The sequence below is a fragment of the Mustela erminea genome, chromosome 9 (genome assembly GCF_009829155.1).
Source record: "Mustela erminea isolate mMusErm1 chromosome 9, mMusErm1.Pri, whole genome shotgun sequence".
Classification (NCBI taxonomy): Eukaryota; Metazoa; Chordata; class Mammalia; order Carnivora; family Mustelidae; genus Mustela; species Mustela erminea.
Genome location: NC_045622.1, coordinates 25127399 through 25153505, shown reverse-complemented (window position 1 = coordinate 25153505; position 26107 = coordinate 25127399). Strand labels below are relative to the sequence as shown.

General features: G+C 40.8%; 1 protein-coding gene and 1 non-coding gene across 5 annotated transcripts in view; one reads left to right on the top strand and one right to left on the bottom strand.

The window, feature by feature from the left end:
* Positions 1–25851, bottom strand: part of APLP2 (amyloid beta precursor like protein 2) — an 83429-nt gene extending 57578 nt beyond the window's left edge. For all 4 annotated transcript variants that reach the window (XM_032356280.1, XM_032356281.1, XM_032356282.1 and 1 more), the window contains exon 1: positions 25675–25851. In XM_032356280.1, coding sequence (XP_032212171.1) covers positions 25675–25755 — 81 coding nt within the window. In that variant the 5' untranslated portion in view covers positions 25756–25851. The remainder of the gene's footprint in view (positions 1–25674) is intronic.
* On the top strand, positions 8207–8309 carry LOC116600424. The gene has a single exon (XR_004289637.1). It is a non-coding gene; the product is annotated as a U6 spliceosomal RNA (small nuclear RNA).
* Positions 25852–26107: the final 256 nt, after the last annotated feature.

The following is a 26107-nucleotide window of genomic DNA, read 5'->3' as shown; positions in this document are numbered from 1 at the left end:
GGATGAAAAATTGACAACCATCTTGCTAAACTGATTTCACATATTTCCAAATAGTTAAAAAGTCACACCAAATAGTAAAAAGCCTTTATTCTTTTAATGTATCACTACAAGCCACAATCTTATATGTGTACCTATGCTATGTATACACAAACATATACATGTATGAATACACAAATTCAACAGTTCTTCAAAATTTACCCAATGAAAACTGAATATAGTTTGAGAGCAACAACAACCACACCACTGTATGAAACACTAGTTCTACTACAAGTGTTTATATGTCCTTAGATTGGCCTCTAAATGATGTCAACCCAAACACTCTAAGGAAATTATTTCTACCAACACAGTGCCCACACCATAACACACCCACCCCCACACAATATCTCCTCAGCATTTATGCACAGAGGTAATTTTCAGCACATATGAGAACTTGAATAGCACACATACTTTGTCTATAAAAATCTCTCGTTTTTCTCCTAAACAGTCTTACAAAGTCAACAGAACTAGTTCACCTTAAACCCTTCAAGGACTGGCAGGTCAAGCAGCTATTTATGTATAGTAATATCTGGTATCTTAGTACCTCAGCCAAATTTGAGCCATCCAGGTTGGCATGTATCAGAATGACTCTCCTTTCACTCTCCTTGTCTCTTGGGAACAGCTATTAAGTAGCTCAATGAAAGAATTTTTGCAACTCATCTCTAATACTTAATGCCAGGATGTAAGCAAGTGTTCCTATTAGGTTAAAGTAACTTCTTTGGCCCTATGAAAAAAACTGGATTCAAACAAGGCTACTAGTTGTCTACACAACATCACAGAAGCCCTGTGTTAATCTCAGTAATATTTAACAGAATAATCTACTTGGCCAACAATGAACTCAACCTATGATGGTATAAAATAATGCAACCTTATTGACCTTCTGATCACTTATCTCTTTGCTTTCTTCCAAACATTTGCTCCCATTAAACACTGTCCCACATACTGGATATGGCACTGATGTGATATCCAATGAAATATATCCTCACAAATTACCAAGTAAAAAGAATGCTAAAAATACTATAGGTATAATATTATCTTCTAATAAGGGGCACCTGTGTGGCTCAGTTGGTTAAGCATCTGACCTGGTTTTGGCTCAAGTCATGATCTTGGAGTTTTAAGATCGAGCCTGCATCAGGCTTCCAGGTTCAGTGTGCAGTCTGCTTGTGATTCTTTCCCTCTCACTCTGCCCATTTCCCTGCTTCCTCGCTTGTTCTCGCTCTCAAATAAATAAATAAAATCTCTAATAAAAGTAAAAATAATAATGTATATGAAGCAACCATCATTACCTCAAATGGGACTTGAAGTTTATATTCCATTTCCTATAGCTTCTTGGAGACATAAATGCTGCTCTCATAATATCAGATTACCATAGGGATATTTTCATGAAATCCAGTCTGCCACTAGAGCTACAATATGCTTTCACTTCCATTATTCTGTGACAAGTTCAACTTCTTCACTCATTACATATACATAAATAAAACCACATGTAATGGCTTAACTTGGCTAGGAGCTTATCAGGTTTTGCATCTTTTAAAATCAATACTTAAAACATTTTAATCTGATTTTTATCTCTCCTGATTACTATTTACATTTTTTAAAAACAACACTAACCAATCTTCAGTATCAATGACTTTTATCAATTCACAAAATTAATCTTTCATAATGATAGCTCAGCAGGATATTTTATTAATGTAGATTCTCAGGAACCTAACCAAGCCTCATTTTTCTTAGAGTTGCTATAAGAAGAGGTGCCTGACTCGCCCAGTCGGTACAGCATGTTAACTCTTGATCTCGGTCGTGACTTTGATCCCCACACTGTGTGCAGACATTAAAGAAGAAAAAAAAAAGGAGCTGCTATAAGGAAAAACATTATATAGCATTAAGCATAAACCATCTTCCAAAGGGAGTGGGGATAGGGCAAGGTCCAACCAGACCATCAAAGAGTCTGTTATGAAAGGCAGTTTTCAGGTCACTTAAAATCTGCCATGAGCAATAAATACTTATTCCAAGAGATAATTTCATTCCAACTTTCTCTTTCTCCTCTTTTCAAAAGGGTTGAAATCTCTCTGCCTATGGACGAACAGAGAGGTGATAGTGGCAGACAAGAATGTGAGACAAAAACGGCAACCCACATGAAACTTTCCTCAAGAAAACCACAGTCTCCTTCCCATCTGAAGGAAGCCTGGTGCTACTTGAGCACTGCTGCCAGATCTTCCAATTTCTCAAAAACTGAAAGGAATTTTAACATATAAATCCATGTTATTTGGAAGGTTTTTGTTTTGTTTTGTTTTTTGGTGATTTTATTTTCAAGTGCTCTTTACACCCAATGTGGGACTCAAACTCACAACCCTGAGATCGAGTCACATACTCCACTGGCTGAACCAGCCAGGCGCCCTGGAAATGGTGATGTTCAATTTGAATTTAAAATACAATGAAGTCCAACATGGTGATAGCCAATTAAAACAGAAGTCCAGGCCACATGCTGTCTGCTGACCACAGGTTTTGCATCTCTATCTGGTGCTTAGATACCAGGAATCACAGCTAGTAGAGATGACAGTTAATTTCAGAAGCCTAAAAGTCATCAAACACCTAACACCCAGAAGTTATAGTACAAACTAAAATTAATCCCATATCAATTATAAAAAATTGGATTACAGAAATTTATGTTAGAGACCTAAAGACTTAATATTAAGATGACAATACTACTCAAAGTAATCTACCAGTTCAGTGCAATCCCTATCAGACTCTCAAGTGTTTTCTGCATAAATTTTTTTTTAGAAATCTTAAAATTCAGGGGCGCCTGGGTGGCTCAGTGGGTTAAAGCCTCTGCCTTCGGCTCAGGACATGATCTCAGGGTCCTGGGATCGAGCCCCGCATCGGGCTCTCTGCTCAGTAGGGAGCCTGCTTCTCTCTCTCTCTCTCTGCCTGCCTCTCTGCCTACTTGTGATCTCTGTCTGTCAAATAAATAAATAAAATCTTTAAAAAAAAAAAAAAGTAAGAAATCTTAAAATTCATATGGAACCTCACTCTCTCAAAAAAGACCAAAGTTAGGGGCGCCTGGGTGGCTCAGTGGGTTAAAGCCTCTGCCTTCGGCTCAGGTCATGATCTCAGGGTCCTGGGATCGAGCCCCACATCGGGCTCTCTGCTTGGCAGGGAGCCTGCTTCCCCCTCTCTCTCTGCTTGCCTCTCTGCCTACTTGTGATCTGTGTCTGTCAAAGAAATAAATAAAATCTTTAAAGAAAAAAAAAAAAAAAGACCAAAGTTAGAAGACTTAAACTTCCTGACTTCAAAACCTACCACAAAGCTACCTATAGTAATAAAACCAGTGTGGTACTAGCATTAAAAAAGGACATACAGAATGGAGAACTCAGAAACAAATGCCTGCACATATAACCAAATGGTTTTTAACAAGGGTGCCAAGACCATTCAAAAGGGAAAGGACAAGCTTTTTGACAAATATTGATGGGAAAAACTGGACAGTCACCTGCAAAAGAATGAAGCTGGATCCTTACTTTAAAACACAAACAAGAATGAACTCAAAATGGGTCAAAGACCTAAACACAAGAGCTAAAAAGACAAAACTGAGGGTAGAGCCTGACATGGGGCTCGATCGCAGAACCCTGAAATTATGAGCTGAGTCAAAGTAAGACACTTAGCTGACTGAGCCACCCAGGCGCCCCAAAAGATAAAAATCTTATAAGAAAACATAAGGGCGGGGCACCAGTGTGGCTCAGCAGGTTATAGCCTCTGCCTTCAGGTCAGGTCATGATCCCAGCATTAAGCTCTCTGCTCAGCAAGGAGCCTGCCCCCCATCTCTCTGCCTGCCTCTCTGCCTACTTGTGATCTCTGTCTGTCAAATAAATAATCTCTTTAAAAAAAAAGAAAGAAAGAAAGAAAGAAAACATAAGGGCAATCTTCACATTTTATTTGGCAATGATCCCTTAGATAATGACACCAAAAACAAAGACACACATACACAGAGAGACACACACACAGAACAGCTGAACTGGACTTTATCAAAATAAAAAACTTCTGTACAAAGGACACTATCAAGAGAGTAAAGACAACCCAAAGAATGGGAGAAAATATTCGCAAGTCACATATCTGATAAGGGATGAATATTTAGAACACATAAAGAACTCCTACAACTCAACAACAAAAAGCCAATTCAAAAATGCATAAGACTTGAATAAACACTTCTCCAAAGATACACAAAATGGCCAACATGAAAAGATGCTCCACATCACTAAGCTTTAGGGAAATGAAAATCACCATGAGATACCATCTCAAACCCATTAGGATAGCTATTACCCAAAAAACCAGAAACAACCAGAGTCAAGAATGTGGAGGAATTAGAACCCTTGCACGTTGATGATGAGAATGTAAAATGGAGCAACCACTATGGAAAACAGTTCAGTTTCCAAAAAGCTCCACAGAGAATTTCCATATGAGCCAGCAATTTCACTTTTCAGTACATATCCAAAAGAACTGAAACAGGAACTCAGATACAAGTATACCCATGTTCACAGCAACAGTATTCACAAGAGCCAGAATAAAAACATCCCAAATGACCATCAACAGATGAATGAATAAGCAGAATGTGGTATATATACACACAATGGAATATTATTCAGCTTTAAAAAGGAATGCCATTCTGATACATTTACTTTGAAAACAGTATAATGTTTCTAAGACCATGTATAAGAATTGGCAAATTCATAACAGAGGTTTCCAGGGGGGTTTCGGGTGGGGGAGAGAGAGCGAGTTAGTGTGTAATAAGTACAGAATTTGTTTCAAAGCTGAAAAGTTCTAGAAATGGACAATGCTGGTGGTTGCAGGGGACTGTGAATGTACTTAATGCCACTGATCTATACACTTAAAACTGACCACTTTAACCATTTTGTTATGTATATATTACCAAAAAAAAAAATTTATGGGGCACTTGGGTGGCTCAGTTGATTAAGCGTCCAGCTCTTGATTTCAGCTCCGGTCATAATCTCAGGGTTGTGAGATGGAGCCCTATGTCAGGCTCCATGCTGGGCGCGAAGCCTGCTTAATTTTCTCTCTCCCTCTACCCTTCCCTGCCAACACACATGAATGCACAATCTCTCTCTTACCAAAAAAAAAGGGAGGGGGGAGGAAAAGGAAAAGAAATTTCAATAGTCCAGTTCAGAGAAATTTCTGTATCTTTAGGCTGACATATTTAATGTATCTGGAAGTAAGCCCTAGAAATAAGTTTTTTAAAAAAGATAAACTAGACTAAAATCATCTATGTTAAAAGACTGGAGAAGCAGTATCATTTTTCCAACAACATAAAAGGCTTCTTTCATTTATCATTTTGGTAACTATATGCTGCTTTCACCTATAGTGTTATCTGTCATGTCACAGTGCCTGCATATAGCAATTTAATAAATATGGGCTAATGAAGACTACGAAGAACTTCAAATGAACCAATTCCCATGGAGAGTCTTCAAATTTAGAACAAGTTATGACAAAGGTTCTTTTAAATGTCAACTTAAGATATAGCTAACATGGTTTAAAAAAAAAAAAAGGCGACATCCACTGCATATTAGAAAAAAAACAGAAATATGAATATCCAATTATAAAGGAAAGAATTCAATAAATTATAGCTAAATTACAGAATAAGAGGATTCTTGCTTTTATATATAATTCTTGGAAAAGTGGGCAAGTTCAAAGATATGAACATTATTTGGGGGTTCTGCTACTAGAAAGGTAATGATTTATTCAAATCTCAATTACTCCCAGTCTTTCAGGACAAAAAATATCCTTGAAAACTTGATACCAGAATCTAAAAACATTCCATCATAGGGGTGCTTAGCTGGCTCAGTCATAAAAGCATGCGACTCGTGGCCTCAGGATCATGAGTTCAAGTACCAGGCTGGGCCTGGAGGCTACTTAAAATAAAAAAAATAGTAGTAATAAGGGTGCCTGCGTGGCTCAGTAGGTTCAGCATCTCCTTCTGTTCAGGTCATGATCCCACAGTCCTGGGATCAAGCCCCGCCTCCCATCCCTGCTCTGTGAGGAGTCTGCTTCTCCCTCTCTATCCCTCCTCTGCCCTCCCCCCACCTGACCCCGTGCTTACTCACTCTCTCGCTCATGCACTCTCTCAAACACATGTTTTTTTAAAAATAGGATTAATACATAAAAACACTCCCTCACTTTTCCAACATAATTGAGCCCACTGAGTGTTCACCTAACTTCAAAGACTTTCCAGAAAGCACCAAGTAAGTACCAATACATTATACCATCCGCTTTTTATCAACACAGTAAGCACTGTGCTTCCCATTTTTTTCACTCATTCTTATAAAATAAGGGCAAAATACAATCATATATTCAAGTTGTAATGCCAATACTGCAAGTAACCCAACCACTGGTAAACAGTATTCTTCTGCAGTGTAAGCGTTAAGTACGATGTATTCAGGGTATGGAAGGCAACTTGTGGGGGCGGATGAAATATAAATATTTAAATATTTATTTAAAAATGCAGGGAGGGCCGCTGCAGGATCAATCCCCTCTAAGTTTCATCTACCTCCGAGCACACCATGGCCGGGCCCCTGAGCACCCTGCTGGCTACCCTGGCCCTGACTCTGGCCCTGGTATGAGCAGGAGCCTGTTTCCAATGGTGGAAGCCCCATGGGACGCTGACCACATCAAAGAGGAGGATGTACAGCAGGCACTGAACTTCACCCTCGCCAAGTTCAACAAGGTGAGCAAGGGCGTGTACCGCAGCTGCGCACTCCAGGTGGAGCTCGCCCGAAAGCAAGCTGTGGCTGGGATGAAAAACTTCTTAGATGTGAAGACTGGCCAAACCAGATGTACCAAGTCCCAGCCCAGTATGGACAGCCGTCCCTTTCATGATGAGCCACACCCAATGAAGAAAATGCTCTGGGGGCGTCCAGGTGGCTTCATCGATTAAAGGTCCGCCTTCAGCTCAGGTCATGATCCCAGGATCCTGGAATGGGAGTCCCCCATCAGGGTCCCTGCTCAGTGGGGAGCCTGCTTCTCCCCTCTCTCTCTGTCTCTCCTCCAAATGATTCTAATAAGTTAAATATTTAAAAAGAAAGAAAGAAAAGAGAGAGAGAGAGAGAGAAAGAAAGAGAGAAAGCAAGCACTCTAAGCCCTCTGCTGTTTTCAGGTATACACTGTCCCCCGTAGGGCAGGACCTCCGTGGTGAAGTCTAGCTGCCAGAATGCACAGAGGACCCTGTGACAGGCTGGTCTGCTCGGCACTCTTCTCCTACTCCACTCCCCCCCTTGTAGAGTTCCTAAGCCTTGGAAGGGTGGCCCTGCGCAGGCGATGTCCCCTTCAGTGTATTGGCCCCAGGACACGAGCAGAGAGGGTTCTGGGGCATTTACTGAACACTAAGTGACTATAACTCCTTTCCTTTAATTGTCTTCCAAATGCACCAATATGTAGTATGCATGTTCTGCTCTATCTTACATCATGTTACTTTTTAGTAACATCAGCTAAAACTAATAATAACATTTTTAAAAATGCAGGGAGTTCAAAAGCCCCAAACCATGAAGGGTGATTCAACTAAAAGTGATGTAAAATACTTAACGCCCTGGAAAGTTACTCAATACGTGAAATGGGGGGAACAGGTTATAAACATATAAAGGGGAATCTACTTTTTTAAAAATTAAGATGTTTAAAAAACAAGAGTGGGAAAAACAAGTTATTTATCTAATTGGTAAATTCTTTAATTGGTTAATTTCTTTATTTTTATTTGTTTTGCCTTACCTGTCTTTTCTAAATTTTTCACAATGACTGTGTATTTTTTCTTTAACACACACACACACTAAGGGTCACTTTTAATAATCATTTGTAAAGAGTCAATTGAGAACCTCAGTCGTTTTTTTTTTTAAATAGTTTTATTTTTTTGGAATCTCTACACCGAACATGGGCCTTTAACTCATGACCACAAGATCAAGAGTCACATGTTCTTCCAACTGAGCCAACCAGGTGCCCCCAGAATCTCAAACATTTTTCAAGATTTTAAGATCATACACATTCGAGACCTAAAAATAGGACAATTACTGATAATGGTTTGATGGTGGAGAAACTACGGGCCTGAGGACAGTTTCCCTTGACTTTCTGATTACTAAGAATCATCTCGTATAATGTTTTACCTAAATTTTGGCTGTCAGGAGCTTGCTTCAGCAACACATGCACTAAAGTTGGGACAATATAGAGAGGATTAGCAGGGCCTCTGCACCAGGATGACACAAATTTGTGAACCGTTCCATATTTTCACTGAAACTAATATTATACTGTGTGATAATGGGAATAACAATAAAGCCTTACAAAAATAAACAAATTTTAAAAAATGAATGTTGACTATTTGATAACCTTCTCTGGAGACATTTGAGCTTGCCCAACCTGGGCTTTCCTTTCCCCGGGGATCTGATCCAAGCCATCTGTCCCACCAGCCAGCACAAACTTGAGAACAAGTTCATCACTTCCTGAGTCATGACCTTGGTCAAGTAACTTTACCTGAACACATCCCAGTTCCTAAATCTGTAAGACAAGGATAACCACAGTTCCCGTTCTCAGGATCATTTCAAGGTTTCAATGAAAATATGTAAAGCACTATTCAGAGGGACGCCTGGGTGGCTCAGTTGGTTAAGTGTCTGCCTTTGGCTAAGGTCATGATCTCAGGGTCCAGGGACCCAGCCCCACGTCCGACTCCCTGCCCAGTGGGAAGCCTGCTTCTCCCTATTCCACTCCCCCTGCTTGTGTCCCTCTCTCACTGTTTCTCTGTCAAATAAAAAAAAAAAATTTTAAGACACTATACATAATAACTGTACCATAAACAGATCATTATTATTACTCCAACAATCACTAGAAACTACTACTCTATTCCTGATTGTCTGTTCTTCCCTAACTATGTAAATTCACTTAAGTTCTCTCTGTAAATTCCCAGGAAATATCTAATTTCAAGGGAATTAACTTCCAGTTATGCTCAACTAGGTAATTCAGACCAACCACCCTAATGAGGACAACCAGAAGAGCAATGCAAAATATGAAAATCACCTGCTCAAAGGCAGCAGAGATCTAAAATGACAGTAAAGAATTAACGAGAATAAAGGCTCAGGCAGACAGGCACAGCTTGCAGAGTTTTCTTTCTCTGAGGAAACAGAAAGATTCTGAGGAGAGTATCTAAGTAGTGCTTTTGATGCACAGAAGGACTAAAGGGAAAGGGACTGGAGTCCAGGGCTGGAGGAACAGGGGAAGGGAAGTATACCTGGAGAACCTAAAATTAGAAGTTGATACTACAAAGCAGACTAAACCAAGAATGGTGACAGGCCTTCCCAGAGATTGCAGCTCAGCTTCTAACAATCTAAATCCATGAAATGAAAAGGAGATCCTGGACTGCTACTATCCCCAAGCTTCAGGAAGAAGCGAATGGAATGCTCCTTACAATATAACATTAGCTTAGGCCTCAAATTAGCCTATAGGGCATGTGTGTAAATAAAGTGTCTGGCACATAATCAAAACTACTTTGACAAAAATGGAGACATGAATGAAAACCAAAATAAATAGATCTTAGTTAAAAAAAAAAAAAAAAAAACAGGGACCCCAAGATACTGGAATTATCAGACACAGACCTATATATTTCCCATGGTCAAAGACACAGAAGACAAAAACTGAGAATTTCAGCTATGATCTAGAAACACTTAGAAAAAATTTTAATTATGCAGTACTGGATGATTCAGTTGGTTACACACCTGCCTTCAGCTCAGCTCATGATCTCAGGGTCCTAGGACTGAGTCCCCCAACAGGCTCCGTGCTCAGCAGGGTTTTCTCCCTCTGCCTGCCACTCTCCCTGCTTGTGTTCTCACTCTCTCTCTGGCAAATAAAATTTTTTAAAAGTTTTTTTAAATTATACAACTGAAACCACAGTAACTGAAATTAAGAACTTGATTGGTGGGCTTCAAGGCAGATCAGATACAGCTGAAAAAATTATTAGTAAGCAGAAAAATGAGCCAGAAGAAAATCTATCAAATGAGACCTGGAGAGACACAGTGGACACAGTGACATCTAAGGTATTGTTTTTGGAGTCCCACAGGGAAAGAGAGAATCAGGCAGAAACAATATTTAAATGCTTAAAAAGAAAATGGCTGGGAATTTTCTAAAACTGATGAAAGGCATCAAACCACAGACTCAAGAAGCTTTTTTTTTAATCATTTTTTTAAATTTATTTATTTATTTATTTATTTATTTTGAGAAACAGAGAACACTCAAGTGGGGAGTCTCAATGTCCTCTCAATAAGGGAGAGGACAATAGAGAATATTAAGTAGGGTCCATACCCAGAACAGAGCCTGATGCAGGTTTCAATCTCACAACCCGGAGACCATGACCTGGGCTAAAATCAAGAGTGAGGTATTTGAACTACCCAGGAGCCCCAAGGAGAACACATTTTTTTTAAAAACTCCTTCTAAGTATAGAATAGTAAAATTGCTGAAAATCAGATTCAAAGAGAAAAGCTTAAAAGTAGAGACTTAAGAATACGTTACTTTCAAAGGAGGGTAATTATACTGACAACAAATTCCAGTTACTGATAACATTCAATATCGGGATATTGGTAACAAAGTATCAGGAATGGAGTAAGTACTTAAAGATGATGAAATAAATTCTATTTCCAATGAACCTATCTTGCAAGAAAGATAGTGAAAAAGGTATTTGGTAAAAGAATATGACAACAGCCAGCCTACCCTTAAAAAATTCTAACACGGGGCACCTGGGTGGCTCAGTGGGTTAAAGCCTCTGCCTTCAGCTCAGGTCATGATCTCAGGGTCCTGGGATTGAGGCCCGCATCGGGCTCTCTGCTCGGCAGGGAGCCTGCTTCCTCTTGTGATCTCTGTCTGTCAAATAAATAAATAAAAATCTTTTAAAAAAAAATTCTAACCTGTTTTGGAAGACAAAAAATTACCCAAGAAAGGTCAGAGATGCAAGAGGTATAAAAAAATCATGAAAACAATAAATATGGAAAACTAGAGGCTCTCAATCTTACCACAAAATTGAATTACCTAAGGAGTTTTTAGAAAATACTAATGCTTGACCCCCTCTATTCAGAGGTTCAGATGTCATTGGTCTGAACTGCAGCCAGCCATCTGTGTTCTGCAGAAGTTCCCTAAACAATACCAGTGCACCTCCAGAGTCAATAGCCACTGACCTAAATTCATTTGACAATATGGAACATGGTTTGTGTAACATCTTCTGGGGTTTAAAATGAAATTAACATATATAACAACAATGGCAAAAGAAAAGATGAGATGGGGTTAAATGGAGTTAAAAGTGTTCTGAAGTCTTCTATTGTCCAGGAAGAGGATAAAAATACCAATTAACGTAAGGCACCAAAAAGTGAAAGATACTGAAATTTCTAAAGTAACCCCTAAAGCAGTAATAAAAGACTATATAAATATGTTCCAAAGTAATAAGAGAAGTAAAATAGTAACAATTCCAAAGGAATTAACTAAGGGGGGAAAAAAAAACAACTGGCAAAACAAACAAAAAGCACTAAATAAGAAGGTAGATGAGAACTCAAGCGTATCAACAGCCACATTAAATGTAAATGTACTAAATACTCCAGGAAAACACAGGTACTAGGTTAATAAAAGAAAAAACCATAGCACATATAAAACATAGAAATATTAAACAAAATATTAGTAAAGGCAAAAAAATTACTGGAGATAAAAAGGGAAACTATAACTGTGAGATTCAATTCTTCAGGAAAATAATAATAAATCTGTATGCACCTACGAAAAGCCTCAAAACAAAGCAAAAAACTGTCAAAACTACGAGGAGAAAAAAAATTATCCAAAATCACAGCTGGAGAGGGTGCCTGGGTGGCTCAGTCAGTTAAGTGTCTGCCTTCAGCTCAGGTCATGATTGCAGGGTCCTGGGATCAAGCCTGACCATGACCCAAGCACTTAACTGAGCCACCCAGGTGCCCCTGTTTGTTAATTTCTAAATATAGGGAATTTTTCTGATTGCCTATTCAGCAGGGAGTCTGCTTCTCCTTCTCCCCCCTTTGGCTCCCCTGCTTGTGCTTGCTCTCTTCTCTCTCTGTCAAATAAATAAAGTCTTTAAAAAAAAATAAAAATGCCAGTTGGGAGATTTTTAACACACTTTTCTCAATAACTGGGAAAAAATGATCATAAAAATCTTTTAAGGATAAAAATCTGAACAACACAAAAACAACAGGATCAGCACATACAGAAAACATCAGAAGTAAAAACTGAAGAATATACATTCTCTTCATTCACATAATCAGTATTTTACCATAGACCAGTAATAGAACACGTCTCAACAAATTTCAAAGGACTGAAACCATATACACTATTTTTCTCACCACAAGGCAGTTAAACTGGAAATAACAAAAAGACAACCAGAAAAAATCCCTATATTTAGAAATTAACAAACGGGGACACTTGGGTGGCTCAGTTAAGCACTCGGGTCATGATCCCAGGGTGCTGGGGTGGAGTCCCACATGGGGCTCCCTGCTCAGCTGGGAGCCTGCTTTTCCCTCTACCCCTTCCCCTGCTTGTGATCTCTCTCTCTCTCTCATGCTCAGAGAGAGATCTGTGAGCTCTCTCAAGCTGAAATAAAGTCTAAAAAAAAAAATTAACAAATGTACTATTATTATTATTTTTTTTAAGTAGGCTCCATACCCACTGAGGAACCCACCAAGGAGCCCAATACAGGGCCGGAACTCTGAACCCTGAGGTCAAGACCTGAGCTGAGGCCAAGAGTCAGGCACTTAACCAACTGAGCGACCCAGGTGCCCCAGCAAACGTACTTCTAAATAGCCCAGGGAGAAAAAAAAAACAGAATTAGAGTGGAAAACCAATTTTTCTAGTGAATGATAATGAAAACATAACATACCAAAACTTACATGCTGGGGCACCAGGTGGCTCAGTCATTGTTAAGTGTCTGACTTAAGCTCAGGTCATGATCACAGGGTCCTGGAATCAAGCCCTGAGTTGTGCCCCCTGCTCAGTGGGGAGCCTGCTTCTTCCTTTCCCTCCCCCCTCCCCCTGCTCACTCTCTCTCTTTCAAATAAATAAATCTTTTAGTTTTTTAAAAGATTTTATTTATTGGGGCGCCTGGGTGGCTCAGTGGGTTAAGCCGCTGCCTTCAGCTCAGGTCATGATCTCAGAGTCCTGGGATCGAGTCCCGCATCGGGCTCTCTGCTGAGCAGAGAGCCTGCTTCCCTCTCTCTCTCTCTCTGGCTGCCTCTCCGTCTACTTGTGATTCCTCTCTGTCAAATTAATAAATAAAATCTTTAAAAAAAAAAAAAAAAGATTTTATTTATTTATTTGACAGACAGAGACCACAAGTAGGCAGAGAGAGAGGAGGAAGCAGGCTCCCTGCCAAGCAGAGAGCCTGACATGGGTCTTGATCCCAGGACCCTGAGATCAGGACCTGAGCTAAAGGCAAAGGCTTTAACCCACTGAGCCAACCAGGCACCCCCAAATAAAATATTTTTAAAAACAAAAACAGAGGTGCCTTGGGTTTGGGTGGCTTAGTCCTTAAATGTCTGCATTCGCCTCAGGTCATGAGCTTAGGGCCCTGGGATCAAGCCCTGCACTGGGATCCCTGCTCGTGGGGAGTCTGCTTCTCCCTCCCCCACTCCCCCTGCTTGGGTTCCCTCTCTCGTTGTTTCTCTGTCAAATACATAAATAAAATCTTAAAAATTAAAAATAAAATAAAATTAATTAATTAAATAGAAAGCTAAAAAAAAAATCCCTTGTGCACTGCAGCTAAAGCCCTGTTTGGAGGAAAATTTATAGCTTTAAATTAATATAAAAGCAGAAAGGCCAAAAAAAATTTTAAGTGGTCAGAAAAAGAATAAATTAAACTGTTAGAATAAATTAAACCTCTGGAAAGTAGAAAGAAGAAAATTATAATGAGCAGAAATAAAATGGAGGCTGGCTCAGTCTGCAGGGCACACAGACTCTTGAGCTCAGGACTGCTGAGTCTGAGCCCCATGTAGAGAGAACTTAAACATAAAATCTTTAAAAGAAAAAAAAAGAAAGAAAGAAAGAAAGAAAATGTAAAATAAACAGACAACAGAGAGGATCAACAAAACCCAAAGGTGATAAAAAGACTTAACACCTGGTTAGACCCACTACAACAAAACAAAAATACACAAAAATAACCAAGTTAGTAATGAAAAAAGGTAACATCACTGCAGATTCTACTCATATTACAAAGACCATTAAGAGTATATTATAAACAACTTTGATCAAACTATATCAATTAAAGAAATCCAATGAAATAGATTACTAGGGAAACTTAACCAAACTCACACAAGATAGGACTAATCCTACAATCAGTAAATAAATTGAATGCATAATTAGAAATCTTACCACAAAGCAAAGTCCAGATGGCTTTACTGGCAAACTGTTTTCCAAACATTAAAAGAAAAATAATGCCGTAAGTAAAATATTTCAGAGAACAGAAAAAGAGGCAGTATCTCCTCTCTCCAAGTCCTTTTGAGGCCCTAAAACTTTGAAACCAAAACCTGACAAATATTTTTTTAAAAAAGAGAGAGAGAAGAATTACAAGTCAAACCGACTTTTTAAAAATGATTTTTAATGATTTTTTAAGATTTCATTTGTTTTGGACAGCAAGAAAGAGAGTGCAAGCAGGGGGAGGAGAAAATCTCAAGCAGACTACACTGAGCACGGAGCCCAACGCTGGGCTTCATCCCACAACCTTGAGATCATGTATGAAATGAGCCAAAATCTAGAGTCCGTCCAATCAACTGAGCCACCTGGGCACCCCAAAACTACTTTTGAGCACAGAGGCAAAAAACCTGAACAAAATTTAAGCAAACCAAATCCAGAAAGTAAGTAAGTTTGGATCATTTCAGGAATGCAAAAGTTGCTTACATATTTAAAAAATCAATTACTATTTCATACTATCAAAAAGAAAAATCATATGATCACCTAAATAGTTGGGGAAACAGTGAAGAACATTCAACAATCAGTCACGAAAAGAATCTTTAGCAGACAGAAGAGCTCTTCCTTATTCTAAAGGACAGGGTATCTACAAAGAAACCTACAATTATCATATAAACAGTGAAACGTAGTTTCCCCTTGAAATCAGGAGTTGAAGAGAGATACCAGCTATTACCACGTCTCTCAGACATTTTTCCTAGAGTCTTAGCCAGTGCAGTAAAGCAAGAAAAAGAAATAAAAGCTGTGAGAATTGGAAGGCAAAAAACAAAGCTATCATAATCCATAGAATATATTCAGAAATTTTCAAAATTACTGATAAATTATAATTAGTGCACAAGTTTAGCATGTCTTCTGGATGCACAATTTGGAACTATCAACTGTGTTTTCACAAGCACAAAAGAACAATAAATTTACAACAGCATTAAAAATAATCAAATACCTATGTATAAACGTAAGACAAGATAGTACAAGATCTCTAGGCAGAAAGCCATACAAATGACCGAGGGCAATGAAGGAAGACCTAAATAAAGGCATGCACCCTGTCTCTAGATTAGAAGACTATTTAAAGTAAGCTTCACACCCAGCACCAAATCCAACTCAGATCCCAAGCTCATAACCCTGAGATCAGAGTTGGACACTCACCCAGGCGCCCCTGGAATAATCAATATTTTAAAAATCAATCAATCAATCAATTTTTTCCCCAATTAACTACAGAATAAATGCAATCCCAATCTAAATTCTTACAAGTAGCTGTTTTCAGTGAAATGCAGCAAATGTATTTGGGAAGAAAATAATTACAAAAAGTCAAACCCTATTAAAGACAACCAAAGTAGAAGGGCATATTCTACTAGTAGATATAAAACCTTATTATAAAGTACAGTTATTAAGAGAGTGTAGACTTGGGGCACCCGGGTGGCTCAGTGGGTTAGGCCTCTGCCTTCAGCTCAGATCATGGTCTCAGGATCCTGGAATGGTGCCCCATGTCAGGCTCTCTGCTCAGCGGGGAGCCCGCTTCCCCCACCCCCTGCCTACTTGTGATGTCTCTGTCAAATAAATAAATAAAATCTTAAAAAAAAAGGGGGGGGGGTATAGACTTGGTGTAAGGATACACACCAACATCAATGATTAAGAGAGACGAGAAACAGATTCACCCATACAGAGATATTAATTAACAACAAAGGTGCCATGGGAGAACAGAAGGGAAAGGATGACCTTGACAATAAATGGTGCAAGCTGGATAGCCATATGGTATGGGCCACATACCCATATGGAAAAGATAAAAATAAAAAGACCATGCTTCTTATTACACAAAAATCAGTTCCAGGTAAACTGTAGCTCTGAATGTGCCAGGCAAAATAGTAAGTTCCTAACAGATAATCAAGGAAAGTAATTTTATGTCCTCAGGGTAAGAAAAGACTTCTGAAAGAGCACACAAAAAGCATCCATCATCATCATCATCATCATGAAAGAGGTAAGTTAGACCCTAAAATTAAAAACTTCTTCCAGAGATATCATTAAGAGAGTAAAAAGGCAAGCGAGAGAGAACAATAGTATCCCAATAACCTCAACCTGGAAACCCAAACGTCCGTCAGCAAAACAAATCAGTTTCTTCCAACACAGTAATATACTACACAGCCACACTCAACAATACCAATGACTCTCAAAAACACATTTAGTTAAAGAAAGGTGCCTAACTGACTCAGATAGAAGAGCAAGCAGCTCTTGATCTCAGGGTCACGAGTTTGAACCCCACACGGGGTGTAGGGATTACAAAACAAAACAAAACAGAACGCCATGATTACTGAGAGAGCCCAAATACTTAAGAATACATACTGAAGGATTCCATTTATATAAATTTAGAAAACAGGATAAACTACAGCGGTTAAGGACAAATGGTTGGATGGTAAAACTATAAAGAATAAATAATTACCATGAAGGTCAGTTTAATAATTGTTAGAGGGGATGGTTAGGGTAGGAATGTTCTATTTTTTTTTTTTTTTAACCCTGGCAATGGTTACATAGGTACATACTTTATAAAAACACACTGAGCTATAAATTTCTAAAAGCTCAAAAATACTCAAGGGCTTTTGATGTACGGAGGGTTGCAATGGTGCCATGCCTGCTTGGCACCTTCATGAATATCTGGCTATCTCTACTTCCACTTCAAGTATCTTAGCTTTTAAATCATAGTATGTTCAAACAATTAACGCTCTGCATCGATAAATATTTATTACCACTCTAAGAGCCTGAACAAACTTCTTCGGAATCCAGAAATTAGAAAGAGGTCTCTCTCAGCATGAAAACATGAATGGGAATGCTAAATTCCCAACTCAAAGTAAGAGTTATTTCTGGAAAGGAAGGTTAGTGGGACTGGAAAACATTCAAAGGAGGCCTTTCTACTGTAATGTTTTATTTCTATATCTATGCTTTAGTACTCAAAAATAAAAAATAAAAAGGATAAAGCAAATATGGGAAGGGTTAAAGCTTAAGAGAACTGTGTGGTATATAGAGGAGTATCTGTATTTTTACTATACTATGTTGGAAATATTCGTAATTTTTTTTAAAGATTTTATTTATTTATTTGACAGAGAAAGATCACAAGTTGGCAAAGAGGCAGGGAGAGAGAGAGGAGGAAGCAGGCTCTCCTCCGAGCAGAGAGCCAGGTGGGGGCTCGATCCCAGGACCCTGGGATCATGACCTGAGCCGACAGCAGAGGCTTTAACCCACTGAGCCACCCAGGCGCCCTGGAAATATCCATAATTAAAGGAAGTAAAATAAAAGAACATCCTATACTCTTATTCACCTCATTTCTCCACGGAGAAACTCTGCTTCAGTCTCCTACTTAGCCTTCAGAAACAAACAATCAAATAGTCTAACACATTCTGACATATTGTTAGTGCCACCACCACTAAATCCCACCTTTTCTTCTTCTCCAGGCTAGGTATCTCCCTTACAGTTCGTTCATGTTTCATGTCAAACTCTTCATATTCTTCACCATTCCAGCCATTCTGTTCTAGACAGCAATATCGCTCAAAATGAAGGGCCAAGATCCTAATCAACGGCCTGTATGAGGCTCCTTCGATTTCTCAATTTTGCCAGCAAACATTTAACTTGCAGATAATTAGGTAAGAATGAATTAGTTCTTTTTCCTTCCAGCCAGCCCACCTACTCTTTTTTTTTTTTTTAAGATTTTATTTATTTGACAGAGAGAAATCACAAGTAGATGGAGAGGCAGGCAGAGAGAGAGAGAGAGGGAAGCAGGCTCCCCGCTGAGCAGAGAGCCCGATGCGGGACTCGATCTCAGGACCCCGAGATCATGACCTGAGCCGAAGGCAGCGGCTTAACCCACTGAGCCACCCAGGCGCCCCCAGCCCACCTATTCTATAATCTCCCAAATAGAGAATGCCCTTGCCTGTGCTACCTACCCAACTACCAAAGCACTTTTTTTCCAACAGAACGCAACCCACAGCACCATTCCCCTGCAGACATCTGGATTGGCTAGAAGCAGCTGATACAATTCTGTCCAGTGAGATTTGAGGGGTATTGTGCTGGTGGGCTTTGAGAAAGATTTCTTCAATCTTAAGGCTCCGGAGATATACAAGAAGAAACAGTCTCTTTTCTTCCCTGGACATCATATAGGAGTGTGCCTTCTGGAATTCCATCCAATCTGCAACCGCAAGAGGTGTTCAGCTGAGAAAGGAGCAGGGGAAAGGCTGCACCGAGCTGCTCAACTAACCAGCCTCCCAGGTGCCCCACTATAAATGCCGACTAACTTTTTTCTGAACCACAATCTTATCCCAGTCATGGTGATTAGTGTTAACCTCGTCCTATGGTTTGTCTATCAACCAGGCTAGTGATTATAAATCTGGTGAAGGCAGGCTTTTCTCTTCCAAATAATTCCCATACCCTGATTCTCATTAGACTCCCCCCCACCCCCACCCCGCCATCCACAACACACACACAGGGGCCTTTCAAATTTCCTTTCCTTAAATTTTGCAAAATACAAAGATGAAACAAACTTACTATTTTGAGAGAGAGAGAGAACTAGCACATTATATGAAAAAGCATTAAACTTTTTAAAAATCCGAAAGGCAAACTCCCCTGCAATTACATCCTCCAAAGATAACCACTGTTAATAGACTGGTATATACTGATTCGTGATTCATTGTAACTTCTATGAAACTAATTTCTTTTAAAGCAAATACTTAGATCAGATTTTTTGGTAGTGGGGAAGATTAAAAAAGGAAATCTGCAACCACAAGAGAAACATTATGAAACACCCTGACACAGAGGAAAGAAAGAGCAACCAACTAAGAAGAGGACAGATGGATTCATACCCTGGCCTGCTGCAGGGCCTTTTTTAGGCGAGGATAATAATACCTACCTCAGTAGGCTGTTTGTATAGACTTTGAAGATAATGTGCCCAAATAAGCTCTGTTAGGGTTTTTTGCTTGCTGTACTTTTGTTTTTCTGTACCTGCACACAAGCATCACCTGGGGAGCATTTTAAACTGAGAATCCCAGATGTATTCAATGATATCCTCTGAGGGTTGGGTCTAGAAATCACAGGCAAGTGCATTTGGTAGAGTAAAAAGCACTATGCATATTTGTTTTTACTACTGTAGCATTTAGCATCTAAAACAACCTCACAACAGTGATTCAACAAACACTAGTAGGATAAATAACAAATGAAAAGTCTTATTTAAAAAAAAAGATTATAGGGGCTCCTGGGTGGCTCAGTGGGTTAAAGCCTCTGCCTTTGGCTCAGGTCATGATCCCAGGGTCCTGGGAGCAAGCCCCACATTGTGTTCCCTGCTCCAAAGAGAGTCTGCTTCTCCCTCTGCCTCTGCCTGCCACTCTGCCTGCTTGTGCTATCTCTCTGTCAAATAAATAAATAGATTTTTTTAAAAAAATAAAAATTTAGGGCGCCTGGGTGGCTCAGTGGGTTAGGCCGCTGCCTTCGGCTCAGGTCATGATCTCGGGGTCCTGGGATCGAGTCCCGCATCGGGCTCTCTGCTCAGCAGGAGCCTGCTTCCTCCTCTCTCTCTCTCTGCCTGCCTCTCTGCCTACTCGTGATCTCTCTCTGTCAAATAAATAAATAAAATCTTAAAAAAAAAAAAATTTTTTTTTAAATTTTTAGAAATTTCATGATGGCCTATGTAAGAAAAATTCCCTTAGCAAAAATAATTAGTTGGGAGCGCCTGGGTGGCTCAGTGGGTTAAGCCTCTGCCTTGGGCTCAAGTCATGGTCTCAGGGTCCTGGGATCGAGCCCCGTCTATCGGGCTCTCTGCTCAGCGAGGAGCCTGGTTCACCCTCTCTCTCTGCCTGCCTTTCTGCCTACTTGAGATTTCTCTCTCTCTGTATCAAATAAATATATCTTAAAAAAATAGTAATTAGTTGTAGGTGGGACTACAACTAGTAGTTGTAGGGACTGGAACCTATTTCTATCTGAATGGGGCTATATGGTTCACTTTCCATCTACAGCCACAGATCAAGGTACATGATACTAAATTTAATTAAGCATCAAGGTAATCTTTATCTCACTAAAAAACTCTTGAAAATTGGACCACAGACAATTTCAAATTCTCTCTCAAATGACAACCTCCCATAGAAGCTATAATTACTGTACAAAGATTTATCTTTACATTTTGTCACACAGAAAACTTGATTTTCTTTCAGTAGTTCATTTTAGGACAATTCAAAATAGTAACTGTTAGGTAGCACCTCCAATATCCAATATACGTCAGTTTCATAAAAAATAGGTACTTGATACATCTGCTAAGATATATACCACCAAAATGTTTACAGTGAGATTGCCCTGGAAAATAGGTTTTGAGATTATTTTCATTTTTACCTGTATTTTTTAATTTTTATAATGCATGTGTTATATATATATATATATTATATATATATATATAATATATATATATATTTCTTTTTTCTGTTATTTTAAAAAGAAAATTTAGAATGGGGTGCCTGGCTGGCTCAGTCAGAACAGCATGCGACTCTTGATCACAGGGTTGTCAATTTGAGCACCACAGTGTGGGGAGACATTACTTAAAAATAAAACCTTTAAGAAAAAAAAGTGCAGAAGCCCAAGAATTCAGTAATATTGAATAACATAATTAAAGAATCTTGAAAAGTCTAAGTTTTGATTTTCCCAAAGTCAAAACAATATAAGTTAAAAATCTGATTTTTAGGGGTGCCTGGGTGGCTCAATGGGTTAGGCCACCAAATTTTGGGTCTTGATTTTGGCTCAGGTCATGATCTGCAGGTGGTGAGAGTGAACCCCACAACGGGCTCCCAGCTCAGCAGGCTATCTGTTTCTCCCTCTCCCCTCCATGCCATACCCCTCTAAAATAATAAATAAAGCCTGTTTTTTATATTTGGAAAACATTAATAACCCTTCATATTTTACTGCCAAGACTTCTAAAGCTTTTCAGCTTTAAAAATAACTATGTTGTTGAATGCTTAAAAAAAACATTAGTGGGTCAACTAACAACTGGAATACAGACAGGAGATTTGATCAAAGTATTGTATCAATGTTAAATTTCCTTAAATTGATAGCTGTACTAAGGTATGTGTAAGACAATGTCCTTGGTTCTTAGGAAATACACAGTGAAGGGATCAAGGGACGGGATATATATAACTCACTCAAATACTTCAGAAAAAAATACATAATAATAGAATGAAAGATAAAGCAAATGCTGAACAGGAAAAACATTAACAACGGGTAAATCTGGGTATGAGACTCATTTGTATGATTTTTGCTACCTTTCTAAGCTTGAACTTATTTCTAAATAACATTTTTTAATTGAAAAAAGTAACAAAAAACAGTCGTCAAAGCTGTCCTAAAAAACACTTAAGAGCATGCTGGACCAACTTAAAGCAAGACATTAAATTAGGGGCGCCTGGGTATCTCAGCCTCTGCCTTCAGCTCAGGTCATGATCCCAGGGTCCTGGGATCGAGCCCCACATCCCCACATCGGGCTCTCTCCTCAGCAGGGAGCCTGCTTCCCCCCACTCCCTGCCTGCCTCTCTGCCTAATTGTGATCTCTCTCTGTCAAATAAATAAATAAATTGTTTAAAAAAAAAAAAGACATTAACATGGTCCAGAAGAAATACAGTATGAGCTATATATGTTGTATTTTCAGGTGGCCGCATTAAAGTTAAAAGAAACCGGGACCCCCTGGTGGCTCAGTCAGTTAAGTGTCTGCCTTCCGCTCAATTCATAATCCCAGAGTCCTGGGATGGAGCCCCCAAGCAAGGAGCCTGCTTCTCCTTCTCCCTCAGCCCCTCCCTCCCCCACCTCACACCATTTTCTAATAAATAAAATCTTTTTAAAAAAATTAAAAGGGGGCGCCTGGGTGGCTCAGTGGATTGGGCTTCTGCCTTCAGCTCAGGTCATAACCTCAGGGTCCTAGGGTCGAGCCCCGAATCAGGCTCCCTGCTCGGCAGGGAGCTTCCCGCCTCTCTCTATGCCTGCCTCTCTGCCTACTTGTGATCTCTCTGTCAAATAAATAAAATCTTTAAAAGAAAATTTTTAAAGAAACAGGTAAAATTAATTTTAACATATTTTATTTAGCCAAGGTTTTAAAATATCATTTTGATGTAATCAATATAAAAACTTTTATGCGACATTGCTCAATTTCTTTCATTTGAAGTCTTTACAATCTGGTGTGCATGTTACACTTACAGCAAAACGCAATTTAGATGTTAAGTTTGCATAGGAAATACCTGATCTCCGTTTAGACTTCATTAAATGAGTAGATCCACATAACCAAGTTGTTTCAATTTACAGTTAAAAGTTCTCCAATCCCTGAACTTTCAGTTTTAAATGTCAACTTAAATTAAAACTAAATAAAGTGGAAAACTCCTTCCTCAATCATACTAGCCACACTGCAAGGTCAGTAGCCACATGTGGTTACACTGTAAGACGGCTCAGCTTTAGATGACAAAACAAATTCCCTCTATGACAGAAGGACCTGATTGCTAAGAATTAGTTTTTCATTTATCAAAAGATTTAAGAGTATGATAAAATAATGACTGATCATCCTGTCAGAAGCTCTGGCATCTCCCAAGTCATAATTAGACATTCCCTATCCCACCCCTCAGAAATACCAAACCAAGCCTTTTTTATCTTCTAAGTCAATTGTCATACTCTGTAGTCGTTTCTGAAAATTGTCTGTCAAATGGCCCCCTTTTAAATGCAGCAGAACGAACCTGAGTTCTGGCTCTCAGAAGCATCAATGTCCATTGTTACAGAGTGCAGAGTTTCAGCACAAATACTGTCTGAGAATCCCAAATGGGAGCATGCACACAACAGAACATACCCTGGATTTAAAAGAAATGACCTCAGTAGAGGTGGGTTTTTCTTTTTAAACAGGTGTAAGAGATTGATTCAGTCAACACCAAGCAACACTAAAGATTCGACAATCAATAATTCTGCGCCAAGCAACTTGATCAGGGATTTGGCTAGAATCCCTTTGGCTAATCTCAATAAAGACCTTCCCAAAGACATCCTGATTTAGGCCATTCTCATCTAAATTAAGGTTTAGGCAGTCCTTTGCCTGACAGCAAATAAATGAAATGAAATGCTATACACACAAATAAAATTTTGCCTATTTGACAAAAGGAAAATGATCTGAAAGGTAATTTAGTGTGGTCAAAAATATAGTCCCAAAGGACAGTAATCACAAAACAGCATTTAAGAACCATTTTAGGGAAATGTCTAATTCCTACCTTCTGTCTAACCGGACTCTGCAATTTAACAACGTAGTGGGTAACAACTAAATTCAATCCACAACTAATTCTGATATTGCTAGTTTTTCTTTCTCTGCAGGCATACGTACAGGTGTTAATGTTCTGCTTAAACTTGAAAGGAAAATAGTCTTTAAAACCGATGAATCCTTTATTGTGAATCTACTAGTGCCTGAAATTACGAATCCCCCTGGGGAGTGAGGTAAAAGAGTGTGCAAAATGGTTTCTGACACCCTGACCTAGAAGTTCTATGTTCCATACAAAATCCTTTTTTTTTCCCCTTCTTTTCCATCCTGCTGATCTAGCTAGCAACATCCCATCAGGAATCACAGACACAAATCTAACCATTGTGCGGAAACTAAAATAATGGTCATCTAAAAACATGTATATATAAACATTAACTCTACTCAAAATACAACTTCCTTCCCTCCCTCCCTTCCTCCAAAGCATCACAAAGCTTTAAGCAGGATGAATACAAACATTTTAAGCCGTTCCATCAGGAAGGTGTGTTCTTGATTAGATTTATTTGATCCTGGAAATGTCTGGACATTCTGTAGAACACACTATAACTCGGGGTTTTTGCTAGAAACTTCTCGCTCAATGCCTATGTAATCAAATCCAGTCTCACTTGTCTCTGAAATTAGCTAAATCCGCAGAAATCCATTGTAACTTTAAAAATAGTGAAGAGGAAAAAGAAATAACTACACCCGAAACTACGCATTCCAGTCCAACAGTTCAAGCACTATTTCGAGAAGGCAAGTAAAAATAAAGTCCCACGTCTCCCTCAGGAACAGAAAAAGGTTTTCATGGAGCGGCAGGGTCCAGACTGCGCGGTAGAACCCTCCCCGACCCCGGCCACTCTGCCCCTTCCAGCGGCCTTAGCTCCAGCGAACCAGCCGCGAATCCAGGCCACTTAATCACCACGAAGCAAAAAGATGTTTATGGGTCTGTCAGATGCGTAACAGCTACTTAAATTCTAACACCGAAAAAAAGTATGATTAAGCAAGAGTTCCTACACCATATTCATCGGTACGCTTCCTCCTCGCTGGAACCCACAAGAAAAGGGGAGCAACAGGAACACCAGAGAGGGGTTTCCCCTTGTTTATTAGACTTAGGCAAATAGCTATATTTAACAATTCCTCCCGAAGGCCTGATGCCAGAGCGGTGGATCTCTTGAGAGGAAGGCACACAGGAAGCAGAAGGCACACCCGCTGCTTGGTGCAGGGCATTCATTCTCCCGGTGCAGCCAGAGCGGCGCTCGCCCCAGCACCTCGGCACTTTCCAAGCGCCAACCCGGGAGCCTGCATCCCCACAGCCCAGCCCGCGCTGCCAACAAAGGCTGCATCTGCTGCTTCCAGGTGGGAAACCCCGCCGTCGGGGGCGGGGAGCGCGCTGCCCGCCGCAGCCGGGGAGCTCGAGGTCTGCGCGGAGCCGCCCCCGGAGGGAGCCGCGCCGCACAGAGGTCCGAAGCTGAGGACCGCCGCCGGGGCCGCAGGGCGCAGAGGCTCGCAGTATCCCGCGGGAGGGCGGGCTGGGCGTCTGAGCTGCGCAGGGTCCCCCAAGGAGGTGGCGGCGCCGCGGGCGGGATGGGGGCTGGGGCGGCCAAGGCTGCCCGCCGCCCCCCGCGCCCCGCAGCCCCGATGCCTTTCATTTGGCCTCTGCGGCGGCGGAGGCAGCTCGACCTCCAGCGCTAAGCACTGCGCCAAGCAGGGGCGGGCGGGGGAGGCGCCGCCAGACCCGCCGCAGCGCCGGACCACCCCCACTCCCCCCTCTCCACGCCGCGCCCCCGGCCCAGCCGGACCCCGCCGCCCGCCAGTCCGTCCGCTCGCAGGCCGCGCTCGCACAGCGGGAGAAGGAGACTGCGCTTCGGCGCTCGCCGGGTCCCCACCTCGATGTAGCCGGCCAGTGCCGCGGCTGGCGCCGTGAGCCCGAGCAGCAGCAGGACCAGGAGCTTGCCGGTGGCCGCCATCCCTCGCCGGGTCGCTCTAGCGCTCGACTCTCAAGCTCACACACGAGGACTCGGAACCCTTCCCCACCGCAACCCAGAAGCATCTGAAGCCCGTTCGCCGCCGCCCCGGGGGTTTTACACCAACCGGAACTGACTTCACAAGACCACGCCCTCTTTTTTCGGAGCCCAATGCCGGCCCACAGAGCCTCTCCAAGACACCGCCCCTTGTCCAACCCAAGCCCAATCAGGGAACAGAAGAGCCTGCACCTCCCGCCCGCCCCAACCGCGAGCCCCACCAGGCCCCGCCTCCGGCCCCTGACGGCCCCGCCCCCGCCCGGGACCCTGCGTCCGCGTAGCGAGGGGGTGTGCGCAG